Source organism: Gorilla gorilla, chromosome 11, assembly GCF_029281585.2.
Source record: "Gorilla gorilla gorilla isolate KB3781 chromosome 11, NHGRI_mGorGor1-v2.1_pri, whole genome shotgun sequence".
NCBI lineage: Eukaryota > Metazoa > Chordata > Mammalia > Primates > Hominidae > Gorilla > Gorilla gorilla.
The window spans coordinates 21,663,791-21,677,652 of NC_073235.2; the positions used below are offsets into that span (position 1 = coordinate 21,663,791).

General features: G+C 41.4%; 1 protein-coding gene across 9 annotated transcripts in view; it reads left to right on the forward strand.

The window, feature by feature from the left end:
• EPB41L5 (erythrocyte membrane protein band 4.1 like 5) overlaps positions 1-13,862 on the forward strand; it is a 169,921-nt gene that overhangs the window by 145,002 nt on the left and 11,057 nt on the right. For 4 of the 9 annotated variants that reach the window (XM_063694717.1, XM_063694722.1, XM_063694719.1 and 1 more), the window contains exons 21-24: positions 6,669-6,762; positions 10,636-10,710; positions 13,276-13,317; positions 13,669-13,820. In XM_063694717.1, coding sequence (XP_063550787.1) covers positions 6,669-6,762; positions 10,636-10,710; positions 13,276-13,317; positions 13,669-13,820 — 363 coding nt within the window. The remainder of the gene's footprint in view (positions 1-6,668; positions 6,763-10,635; positions 10,711-13,275; positions 13,318-13,668; positions 13,821-13,862) is intronic. The other 5 variants (XM_055380521.2, XM_019022636.4, XM_063694720.1 and 2 more) reach the window with 2 other exon arrangements.

Here is a 13,862-nt window from a genome sequence, read left to right on the forward strand (position 1 = left end):
GGCTGGAGTGCAGTGGCACAATCTTGGCTCACCGCAACCTCTGCTTCCCAGGTTCAAGCGATTCTCCTGCCTCAGCCTCCCAAGTAGTTGAGATCACAGGCATGCACCACCATGCCCGGCTAATTTTTTTTTTTGTATTTTTAGTAGAGACAGGGTTTCTCCATGTTGGTCAGGCTGGTCTCGAACTCCCGACCTCAGGTAATCTGCCCGCCTCAGCCTCCCAAAGTGCTGGGATTACAGGCATGAGCCACTGCACCCGGCCCCTTCCCTATATTTAAAAATTTATCCCTTAGTGGTTATTTTGGAATCAAATTAGCATCTTATACAGCCTAGTTTGAATTAATACGATATATAGCTTCAATACTCTGCAAAACCTTTGTTCTCCTGTGTGTGTGTGTTTCTGCCCCTTTATATTGTTATTGTCACAAATTACATGTTTATGGGCCAGGCGTGGTGGCTCACGCCTGTAATCCCAGCACTTTGGGAGGCTGAGGTGGGCAGATCACGAGGTCAGGAGATCAAAACCATCCTGGCTAACATGGTGAAACCCCGTCTCTACTAAAAATACAAAATATTAGCCGGGCGTGGTGGCGGGTGCCTATAGTCCCAGCTACTCGGGAGGCTGAGGCAGGAGAATGGTGTGAACCTGGGAGGCAGAGCTTGCAGTGAGCCGAGATTGTGCCACTGCAGTCCAGCCTGGGTGACAGAGCAAGACTCCATATCAAAACAAAAAAAAAATTGCATATGTACACATTGTGGGCCTATTAAAGTTAATTTGTAATTGTTGTTTTATGTATTTATTGTTTAAATAATAGTGGAATCAAAGAGAAGTTATACCCAAATTGTAAAATACTTACTTTTATGCTTACCTGTATAATTACCTTTACCAGTAATTTTCTCTATTTTTCTTTATATGGTTTCGAGTTACTGGGTAGTATTCTTTTCTTTCAGCTTGAAGATTCCCTTTAGCATTTTATGTAAGGAATATCTACCTGTAAGAAACTTTCTTGGCTTTTGTTTATCTGAGAATGTCTTAATTTCGCCTTCATTCTTGAAGGTTAGTTTTGTTGAATATAGAATTCTTAGTTGACAGGGTACTTTCTTTCAGTGCTTTTAAATATGTCATCCCATTGCCTTCTGGTCTGCATGGTTTCTAATGAGAAGTTGGCTTTTACTCTTATGAGGATCCTTGTACATGATGAGTCGTTTCTCTCTTGCAACTTTTGAGAATCTCTCTTTGTTTTTGTCTTTTGACAGTTTAATTAATATGTCTGTTGGGGATCTCTTGAGTTTATCCTGTGGAGTTCATTGAGTTTCTTAGATGTGTAGATTCATGTCTTTTATCAAACCTATTGAATTTTCAAGTATTATTTATTCAAATAATCTTTCTATCCCTTTCTCTTCTCCTTATAGAACTCCCGTAATACATATATTAATATGCTTGATTATGTCCCACAAGTTTCTCAAGCTCTGCTCATTTTTTTCATTATTTTTTCTTTCACCTCCTGATACTGAATAATCTCAGTTAACCTGTCTTTAAGTTCACTGACTATTCTGCCTGCTTGAATCTGCTATTGAAATCCTCTAGTGATTTTTTTATTAAAAAAAAAAAATGGAGACACAGAAGCTGGGCAGCCCCCATGGGGCTTCCACACACTGGGGCTTGCTTCCGGCCCCCCAGTGACTCCAAGGGGATGAGTGAATTTAACTGGCAAGGAGCAATCTGCTGTCACCCTGGGCCTCTGGAATCCTGGCGGGAAGAGGCCCCACGACCACCACGGACACTCGAGTTGCAGGGAAAGCTGCTTAGAGAAGTGGTGGGGCAGCAAGCCAGCTGATGTGGAGCCCAGAGGGTTTGGTGCAGGAGCATCTATTGTGGAGCATGGCCAAGGACAGCCATCCCCCTAGGGTCAACTTGCTCCCATAGGAAACTTTAGCCCGAGGAGAACTATCAGACCTGAACTCTGCAGGGCGATCTTGTCCATCAGGCAGGGCTGCTCTGAACTGAGCACCCCTTGGTCTGATGGTCCCCCAGGACCCCAGCCTGGCCATACCTGCTTGCCGGGGAGCCTCTGGCGTCCTTGGAGCCAGCATCCTGGCTTTTGCACTGGCAGACTGTGCCTGACTTGCAGAGAGTTCCTGTAGGGCGGTCCCCACGGCCATGCACCAGCCTGCCCACTCCCTCCCCACACTTCAGCTTCCCCCTAGGGCTACAGCAATGCCCCACATCGCTTTGCTAGCATGTGTGTGCATGGGCTGGCTTTGTTTCCTTGCCCCACCAGTGCACCTATGTCCATGCACCCTGCCCTGCCACTGCTGCAGCAGGAGGGCATGTCTCTCCCGTGTCCCATCAACTGCCACTGCAGTCACAACCTTGGCAAGCACAGGGCCAGCCAGCACTGTGGCAGGAGTGAAAATAGGCATGGAGAACAGCAGATTCTCCCCCATCATGAGCAACCACCCCTGCCTGCAGTGCACAGAGAAAGCACACAGACCTGTATTACATAACGGTAAAGGGTTCAGTTCAACAAGAAGAACTAACTGTCCTAAATATATATGCACCCAATACAGGAGCACCCAGACTCGGAAAGCAAGTTCTTAGAGACCTTCAAATAGACTTATACTCCCACACAGTAATAGTGGGAGATGTCAACAGCCCACTGATAGTATTAGACACATCATCGAAGCAGAAAATCAACAAAGATATTCAGGGCCTGAATTCAGCACTGGGTCAAATGGACCTAATAGACATCTACAGAACTCTCCACCTCAAAATAACGATATACATTCCTCTCATCACTGCATGGCACATAATCGAACATAGAGTATTCCTCAGCAAATGTAGAAGAACTGAAATCAGAACAGCCACTCTCTCAGACTACAGCACAATCAAATTAGAAATCAAAACTAAGAAATTCTCTCAAAACCATACAGTTACATGGAAATTAAATAACCTGCTCCTGAATGGCTTTTGGGTATATAATAAAAATAAGGCAGAAGTCAAGAAGTTACTTGTAGCTAGTGAGAACAAAGATATGACATACCAGAATTGCTGGGACACAGCTAAGGCAGTGTTAAGAGGGAAATTTATAGCACTAAATGCCCACATCAAAAAGTTAGAAAGATCTCAATTTAACAACCTAATATCACAACTAAAAGAACTGGAGAACCAAGAGAAAACCAACCCCAAAACTAACAGAAGATAAGAAAAAAAAAATTAGAGCTGAACTGAAGGAGATCAAGACACAAAAAAACATTCAAAAAATGAGGCTGGGCATGGTGACTCAATGGCTGTAATCCCAGCAGTTAGGAAGGTGGAGGCAGACGGATCACTTGAGACCAGGTGTTCAAGACCAGCCTGACCAACATGGCAAAACTCCATCTCTACTAAAAATATAAAATTAGCTGGGCGGGGTGGCGCATGTCTGTTATCCCAGGTACTTCAGACGCTGAGGCACAAGAATAGATTGAACCTGGGAGGCGGAGGTTGCAGTGAGCCGAGATTGCACCACTGCACTCCAACCTGGGAAACAGAGTGAGACTCTGTCTCAAAAAAAAAAAAAAAAAAAAAAAATCCAAAAAAAACACAAAAGATCATTGAATCCAGGAGTTGTTTTTTTGAAAAAATAATAGACCGCTAGGTAGACTAATGAAGAAAAGAGAGAGGATCTAAATAAACACAAATCAGAAACAACAAAGGGGATATTACCACTGACCCCATAGAAATACACATAACTATCAGAGAATATTACCAAACACCTCTATGCACATAAACTAGAAAATCTAGAAGAAATTAATAAATTCCTGGACACACACACTCTCCCAAGGCAGCCAGGAAGAAATTGAAACCTGAACAGACCAATAATGAGCTCCAAAATTGGATCAGTAGTAAACAGCCTACCAAACAAAAAAAGCCCAGGATTAGATGGATTCACAGTTGAATTCTACCCAATGTGCAAAGAAGAGCTGGTACCATTACTGCTGAAACTATTTCAAAAAATTGAGGAGGAGGGACTCCTCCATAACTCATTCTGTGAAGCCAGCATCATCCTGATAAGAACACCTGGCAATGACACAACAAAGAAAGAAAACTTCAGGCCAGTATTCTTGATGAACATCAATGCAAAAGTCCTCAACAAAATACTGGCAAACTGAATCCAGCAGCATATCAGTCCACCACAATCAAATAGCTATACCCCTGGGATGCAAGGTTGGTTCAGCATATGCAAATCAATAAATGTGATTCATCACATAAACAGAAATAAAGACAAAAACCACATGATTATCTCAATAGATGCAGAAAAGGCTTTTGACAAAATTCAACACTGTTTCGGGTTAAAAACTCTCAATAAAAGAAGTATTCAAGGAACATACCTCAAAATAATAAAAGCCATTTCTGACAAACCCACAGCCAACATCATACTGAATGGGCAAAAGCTGGAAGCATTCCCCTTGAGAACTGGCACAAGACAAGAATGCCCTCTCTCACCATTCCTATTCAACATAGTATTGGAAGGCCTAGCCAGAGCAGTCAGGCTAGAGAAAGAAATAAGGGGCATCCAAATAGGAAGAGAGGAAGTCAAATTATCTCTGTTTGCAGATGACATGATTCTATATCTAGAAAACCCCATAGTCTCAGCCTAAAAGCTCATTAAGCTGATAAACAACTTCAGCAAAGTCTAAGGATACAAAATCAGTGTACAAAAATCACTAGCATTCCTATACACCAACAATAGTCAAGCCGAGAGCCAAATCAGGAACGCAGTCCTATTCACAATTGCCATAAAAAGGATAAAATACCTAGGATTTTCTTGGTTTCCAGGGAAGTGAAGGATCTCTACAAGGATAACTACAAAACACTGCTTAAAGAAATCAAAGATGACACAGACTAATGGAAAAACATTCCATGCCCATGGATAGAATCAATGTTGGCTGGGTGCAGTGGCTCACTCCTGTAATCCCAGCACTTTGGGAGGCCGAGGCGGGTGGATCACGAGGTCAGGAGATAGAGATCATCCTGGCTAACACAGTGAAACCCCGTCTCTACTAAAAAAAAAAAAAAAAACAGCCGGGTGTGGTGGCGGGTGCCTGTAATCCCAGCTACTCGGGAGGCTGAGGCAGGAGAATGGAGTGAACCTGGGAGGTGGAGCTTGCAGCAAGCCGAGATCGCGCCACTGCACCCCAGCCTGGGTGAACCTAGGGAGACTCCGTCTCAAAAAAAAAAAAAAAGTAACAATCAATATCATTAAAATGGCCATATTTCCCAAAGCAATTTATAGATTCAATGCTATTTCTGTTAAACTACTGATAACGTTCTTCACAGAACTAGAAGAAACTATTTAAAAATTCATATGGAACCAAAAAAAAGCCCAAATAGCCAAGGCAATCCTAAGGAAAAAGAAGTAGCTGGAGGCATCATGCTATCTGACTTCAAACTGTACTCCAGGGCTACAGTAACCAAAACTGCATGTTGCTGGTATAAAAACAGACACATAGACCAATGGAACAGAATAGAGAGCCCAGAAATAGTGCCACACACCTACAACTATCTGATCTTTGACAAAGCTGACAGAAACAAGCAATGGAGAAAGGCTTCCCTATTCAATAAATGGTGCTGGCAGACTGGATTTTTAAAAAGTGGTATGTACACACCTTGAAATACTGTGCAGACATAAAAAAGAATGAAATAGAATGAAATTGTGTCCTTTGCAGAAATATGGGTGGAGCTGGAGGCCATTATCCTTAGCAAACTAACACAGGAACAGAAAACCAAATACTGCGTAAAGTGGGAGCTAAATGATGAGAACACGTGGACACATAGAGGTGAGAAACAGACAGTGGAGCCTGTTAGAAGGTAGAGCACAGGAGGAGGGAGAGGAGCACAAAAAATAACTAATGGGTACTAGGCTTAATACCTGGCTGACAGAATAATCTGTACAACAAATTCCAGTGATACAAGTTTACCTGTATAACAAACCTGCACATGTACCTCTGAAGTTAAAAAAAATTATACTTTTCGGCTGCAAAGTTAATTCCTTTTTATAATTTTTCTTAATATTCTATATTTGTTGGTACATTGTTTTCTTGGTTTCCTTTACTTCTTTGTCCACAGCTTCCTTTAACTTTTTAAAATATTGATGCACTATAGATGTACTTTGTTTCAGGGTACATGTGACAATACGTTAAGCACTTGGTGGGCACTTAGGTCGGTTCCATATTTTGACTGTAGTGAGTAGAGCTGCAATGAGAATGAGAGGCAGATGTCTTTTTGGTATATTGATTTTCTTTCTTTTGGATGTTTACCCATTAGTGGAATTGCTGAACCATATGGTCATTCTCTTTTTAGTTTTCGAGGAACCTCCATACTGTTCTTTAAAGTTGCTGTACTAATTTACATTCCCACCAGCAGCATAAGAGGGTTACCCTTTCTATGGGTCCTCACCAGCATCTGTTATTGCCCATCTTTTTTATTAAAAAACCATTTTAACTGGAGCGAGATGATGTCTCATCATAGTTTGGATTTGCATTTCCCTGATGATGTTGAGCATTTTTTCATATACCTTCCCCTACATGAATTTGTTGCACTTCTTTCCTAAGCCCTTTCTTTGAAAATCCTGCCTGTACCTGTACGGGTCCTACATGATGTGAATTTATCTTTTTCTTCCTAGTGCTGTGTTAAATGAGAATAATGTGCCCCTCCCCAAAGAGTCTCTTGAGACTCTGATGCTTATCACACCTGCCGACAGTGGTTCTGTTCTAAAGGTAAGAATACTTTTACTTCTTAAAATTTTTGCCAAAGACAGTTTTGAATTGAATCTTGCAGTATAACCAAGGGCATCTAGTGATTACTGAGTGACACTGGGACTTAAGATGTGAGAAGAGCAGCCGAGCACAGGGGCTCACACCTATAATTCCAGCACTTTGGGAGGCTGAGGCATGCAGACCACTTGAGCTCAGGAGTTCAAGACCAGCCTGGGCAACATGGCAAAACCTGTCTCTACCAAAAATACAAAAAATTAGCTGGGCATGGTGGCATGTGCCTATGGTCCCAGCTTCTCAGGAGGCTGAGACAGAAGGATTGCTTGAGCCTGGGAGGTGGAGATTGCAGTGAACTGAGATCACACCACTGCACTCCAGCCTGAGTAATACAGTGAGACTGTCTCAAAAAAAAAAAAAAATGTGATAAAAGCATTGAGCCACAGTTCTCTAGGGAGAATCCTGTTGCCACACCACTCACAAGAGGATCTTAGGGTTTCTTCTCCAGTTTGTATGTACTTTGTTTATATTTTGGGGGTGGTTTTGAATGTTGGCTATGCTTCCACTCATATTTCCTTTTAAGATACAGTGTTGCATGCAAATAGGGACTAAGTGATTCTTAGATGAAAGAATTAAGGGATCTTTTTGAATTAGTAGTTTCATTTACTCTAGGGCAGGGGTCCCCAATCCCTGTGCTTCGGACTGGTACTGGTCCATGGCCTGTTAGGAACTGGGCCACACAGCAGGAGGTGAGCTGCAGACAACCATTGTCGCCTGAGTTCCACCTCCTCTCAGATCAGCTGTGGTGGTAGATTCTCATAGGAGTGCAAACCCTACTGTGAACTGTGCACACGAGGGATCTAGGTTGCTCACTCCTTATAAGGATCTAATGCCTGATGATTTGAGGTGGAACAGTTTCATCTCAAAACCATACCCCACCCCCAAACCTGGTCCTTGGAAAAATTGTCTTCCACAAAACTGGTCCTTGGTGCCAAAAAGGTTGGGGACTGCTGCTCTAGGGAATGTAAGCTGTGTGAGAGACGCGACCTGTTTTGTTCATTGCTGTATTCCCTCAGGCTGGTCTCAAACTCCTGCCTTCAAGCAATTCTACTACCTTGGCCTCGCAAAGTGCTGGGATTATAGGCAGCCTAAATGTCTCAAATAGTACCTGGTACATAATAGGCATGAAATATTTGTTGATTGACACAAACTTTTTGAAATAACAGGGACCTATCACTATCACTAATTGCATTGCAGCATAACCAGCTCATCCCAACTTCTGCCTTTTCTGTATCCACTCGCTAAACCCTTAACAATTCAGAAATCATAGAAACCCAGTTTATTGCCAATGAATGTTTTAATTTGCAAGTTAAATTAAAAATTGCCCTTGCATGAACACTTACCATTTGTCTCTTTTATTGCATAATGTACATCTATTGTAATTTGCCAAATACCTCACAAAAAGGAAAAATTAAAGATCACTTGTATTCTCACTACTCAATGAAAGTGTATAGTTGGTATTTAGGTATATAAGTATCTTTCAGATTTTTAGGGTTAAAGAAAAAACCCAACCTAAAATATCTTCAATCAGGCATTTCTTTTCTGCTGATGAAAATCTGAAAAGATACATTGACTAATCATTGGAAATCATTAAGCAGAACCTGAGATGTTTTTGAAGCAGAGAAGGACATTTAGTTCAAAGATTTATTGCATATATAGTATGTACCAGACAACTTGTTAAGCATTAAAGATTCAAAAATGAATGAATGAAACATGGTCTCAGCTTAACTGCATATAGTCTAGTGGGAGAGAGAATCGTAATACATTGTGGTAGACTTGCACAAGCTGTTATGGTGCACTTAGTCCAGGCAGCAGGGTGGGAAGATGCAAGAGGAGAGAACAGTTTTTCATGTTTTTGTGATTTAAATTAAGTTGCATGTTGAAATATGAATAGGAGATTCTCCAAGACCTGAAGGCATATAAGCAGAAATGGAAATGTGTAAATGGGTGGCTAAGTGTGGTGGCTCATGCCTATAAGCCAGCACTTTGGGCCAAGGCAGTAAGATGGTTTGAGGCCAGGAGTTTGAGACGAGACTGGGCAACATAGGGAGACCCCGTCTCTACAAAAAATTTTTTAAAAATTAGCCAGGCATAGTTTTGCATGCCTGTAGTCCTGTCTTCTTGGGCAGCTGATGTGGAAGGATCGTGTAAGCCCAGGAAATTCAGGCTGCAGTGAGCTATGATTGTACCATTACACTCCAGCCTGGGTGACAGAGCAAGACCATGTCCCTCTGGCCCCCCCCCCCCCCCCAAAAAAAAGAAAGAAAGAAATGTATGAATGAAGGGCCCTTTTTTGTTGTGTGCTATGCCCTAGGTTCCTATTGTTTATTGCCAGATTGGCATTTTATCTTTTGTTGTTTTAAAATTCTCCCAGACCCCCTCCCTCACAGTAGAGAATTGTGTCCTTTATAAGGTACTTCAAATACTGGTTAAACAAAAAGTATTAACATTTATAGGGAGAGAGTTCATATTGTATTATTTTACAAACAGAAGCACCCATAAGTCTAGATAAAGGAGCATTTGGAATTTAGGCACCTCCTTTATCCAGTATCTCCTGTGCTGAACCTGTTACTGGGTTTTTTTGTTTTTTTTTTTTAAGTTCAAAGTATGATATTGCCATACAGAGTAGTACCATTCTCATCTAGTCTAAAAGTTAAAAGGCTGGGCACAGTGGCTCACACCTGTAATCCCGGTGCTTTGGGAGGCCATGGTAGGAGGATCACTTGAACCTAGGAGTTCAAGACCAGCCTGGGCAACATAAGTGAGACCCTGTCTCTATAAAAAAAAAATTGGCTGGGCATGGTGGTGCACACCTGTAGTCCCAGCTACTTGGGAGGCTGAGGTGGGAGGATTGCTTGGGCCCAGCATTTTGGGGCTGCAGTGAGTTATGCTTGTGCCACTGCACTTCAGCCTGGACAGGGCAAGATCTTGTCTCAAAACAATTTTTTTTATTATTATTTTTTGTATTTACTTTTTTTTTTTTTTTTTGAGATGGAGTCTTGCTCTGTCGCCCAGGCTGGAGTGCAGTGGCACGATCTCGGCTCACTGCAACCTCCACCTCCCGGGTTCACGCCATTCTCCTGCCTCAGCCTCTCGGAGTAGCTGGGACTATAGGCGCCCGCAACCACGCCCAGCTAATTTTGTGTATTTTTAGTAGAGACGGAGTTTCATCGTGTTAGCCAGGAGCGCCCGGCTGTATTTACTTTTTTAAAATTCGTTTTGAGGCAGAATCTCACTCTGTCACCCAAGGCTGGAGTACGGTGGTGTAATCTTGGCTCACTGCAGCCTCTGTCTCCTGGGCTCAAGTGATCTTCCCACCTCAGCCTCCTGAGTAGCTGGGACTACAGCTGAGTGCTACTGTGTCCAGCTTAGCTCAGTTTTTGTAAAGATGAGGTCTCACTATATTGCCCAGGCTGGTCTCAAACTCCTGGGCTCAAGGGATCCTCCCGCCTTGGCCTCTCGGAGCGCTAGGATTACAGGTGTGAGCCATTGCATCCGGCCAAAATAATTTTTTTGTAATTAAAAAGTTAAGAGCCAGAATAGTCATAACCCTACCCAAGTTTTGTCTTACCAAAGGAGAATAGCTATTTGAAAATTTACATAGCACTTTAGCTTTTTCACATCCTGATTGTAGTATAGGTTTCCCTCCATGCAGAAGTGGAATCATTAACAATCATGACTTATGAGTGTCCCTGTGTGTTTAAAGGATTAACACTAATCAGGCCTGTGTCAGAATTATAAATTGAGAGGATATGGAAAAAACTTAACATCTGATGATAAAGGGGTCATTTAACAATTCTAGATTCCTGTCTTCCATAGGAAGCTGCAGATGAATTGGATGCCTTGCTTGCATCTCTAACTGAGAATCTAATTGATCACACAGTTGCACCTCAGGTAAATATGCTTTAAAATAGTATGATGGAAAGAAATTTCTGTTTTGAAAAATGTTCCTGCTAGATTCCAGTTTTTTCCTTTTTAATAATTCAGTTAAACTTTTCATTTGATAAGAGTTTATGTTTTAATAACCACTTAGCATTGCCTCTCTGTCCTAAAATTTTACCACTTTGAATTTGTGTATCACTGTCTACAAATCCATGTCTCTATAAGCCTTTTATAATTGAACATCATATTAAATAACATGAGAGAAAACATGGGGATAAAGCAGTTTAAGACAATAAGGATATATTTAATTTTTAAAAAAGTTTTATAGAAAGATGAGAGCATAAGAATGGCATTGAACATATCAATCATTATTACAGTCTGGAAGATACTGTATTAAGTATAGTTGTCCCTCAGTATCTGTGGGGGATTGGTTCCAGGACTCCCCTTGGATACCAAAATCCATGCATGCTTAAATCTCATATAAAATGGTGTAGTGTTTGCATATAACCTACACATATCCTCTAGTATATTTTAAATAATCTAGCTTACCTCTAATATCTAATACAGTGTAAATGCTGGTAAACAGTTGTTACATTGTATTGTTTAGGAAATAATGACAAGAATAAAAGCCTGCACATGTTCAGTATAGACACAACCATCCTTTTTTTCCCCTCCAAATATTTTCGATTTACAGTTGTTGAATCCACAGATGCAGAACTCATGGATATGGAGGGCCAACTGAAACAGTTCCTTCCCTCCAGGGATGAGAGAGATAGAAATGGCTAACTTTGCTGGACACGGTGGCTCACGCCTGTAATCCCAGCACTTTGGGAGGCCGAGGTGGGCAGATCACTTGAGGTCAGGAGTTCAAGACCAGCCTGGCCAACATGGTGAAACCCTGTCTCTACTGAAAATACAAAAATTAGCCGGGGGTGGTGGTGCACACCTGTAGCGCCAGCTACTCGGGAGGCTGAGGCAAGACAATTGCTGGAACCTGGGAGATGGAGCTTGCAGTGAGCCGAGATAGCACCATTGCACTCCAGTCTGGGCGACACAGTGAGACTCTGTCTCAAAAAAAAAAACAAAAACAAAAACAGAAATGACTAACTTTGTACCTTATGAGTGATATGACGAGAATTGCTGTAGGGGCTAGATGCCATCCTGAAGGCTTGGAAATACACATGATACTTTCTGTGGTACTGAATGTTTGCTTAGATCATTAATTCTCAAATTTTTGTGTATATGAGAATCACTTGGAGGGGACGTTAACACACAAGATTGCTGGGCCCCACCTCCAAGTTTCTAATTTTGGTATATCTTGGGTGGGGTCTGAAAAGTTGTGTTTCTAACATGTTCCCAGGTGGTGCAGATGTGGTCTGGGAACCACCCGTTGGGAATGACCAGCTTAGATTAATAAACAAAGAAAGACTTTACCAAGGATAAGAATTAACTGCAAGTCTGGAAAAGTCTGTCAAACTATTTTTTGTTTACTATTTATGATATTTTTTCTCTCTTATTTCCTACTGTTAACATGCATCTAGAAAGTATTGGTAGGAAAGTCAGATTTTGTGGGGCTTTTTTTTTTGAGATGGAGTCTTGCTTTTTCTCCAGGCTGGAGTGCAGTAGCGTGATCTCAGCTCATTGCAACCTCCACCTCCAAGTGATTCTCCTGCCTCGGCCTCCCGAGTAGCTGGGAGTACAGGTGCATGCCACCATGCCCAGCTAATTTTTGTATTTTTAGTAGAGGCAGGGTTTCACCATGTTGGCCAGGATGGTCTTGATCTCTTGACCTCATGATCTGCCCGCCTCGCCCTCTCAAAATGCTGGGGTTACAGGCGTGTGCCACTGCGCCCAGCCTGTGTTTTTATTCTTTTGGTGGTTATCTAATTTACTAATACCTGGACTTATATTAGTTTTTTCTTATGAGTACGTAAGGCCACCAATGCAAGGACTAGTCTAAATTACTAGTAAAATGGGTGGGTTTCCTTAGTTTATAATTCTACACATAGATGACCTATAATAGAAAGTTAAACATTTAAAAATAATATATCAAAGGCCCTGTGAACCAGGAGCAATATAGGTGTTTTTATTGCCCTTTCTTCATGCATACATGATAATTAGAGAATGATCTGTATCTAAACAGATTATTTTTCTGTGTACTTTCTTGTTGCTATTTATTTGGATTAGTCACAATCCATTGTTCAGGCTGCTACCAAGAAGGCTATCATTATTTGTAATTAACTGAAATTTCAGAAAATAAAATGTTAAACTGAATACTGGGTGTGGGGTAGGGGCAGTCCTATTAAGTGAACTGAAAGTAGTAATAGATTCTTGAATGGTAAATTTTTAGATAAGAGATTCTCAAAATTATGACACTTTCTTAAGTGATGAGGGATAGCATCTGTGTTGTATAATAGAAAAGGGTCTTGGATTTAGAAGTCCATGTCAGCTCAGGGAACACCATTAAGAATTAAGAATTGCCCTCTTAGAATGGATTTCATAATAGATGTAAGTATTATAAGTATGAAAATAAGTCAGTCTTTCCAAAAAGTAAATACATACATAAAATTATTTCAGGTGTCTTCCACATCCATGATCACACCCCGGTGGATTGTTCCGGTAAGTTCATGTTATTTGTGACTTTTCTTCTGGCTACCCTCTCAGGGTAAGGCCTAAAGGATTATAAAGGATTACTAGGTTCTTTGTTTTTCCTTAAAAACATGAGGGTTGTTATCAAAGCCTTGTTAACTGAACTTAATGGCTTCAAGCTAGTGGCTTACCCTTTCTGGTTGTAAATGTTTGTCAGGATGCTGGCAGAAACAAAAGTAAAAAAGTCTCAGATGAAGAATAGTTAAGAAAAACAAAACAGTCATAATTATCAAAACCATCTTCGTTAATCTCATAGTCATTAGTGAAGCTTGATTTGGAGCTGAAGTGCTGACCAGGCAGGTGTTGTTACCCTGTATTTAGTTGTGTGTGTATCTCCCACAGCAGAGTGGTGCCATGTCTAATGGACTTGCGGGATGTGAAATGCTTTTGACAGGGAAGGAGGGACATGGTAATAAAGATGGAATCTCACTGATCTCTCCCCCAGCACCATTCTTGGTAGATGCTGTGACCAGGTGAGAAAATTATTTCTCATTTGCAGTTCTTAGGCATCTGTT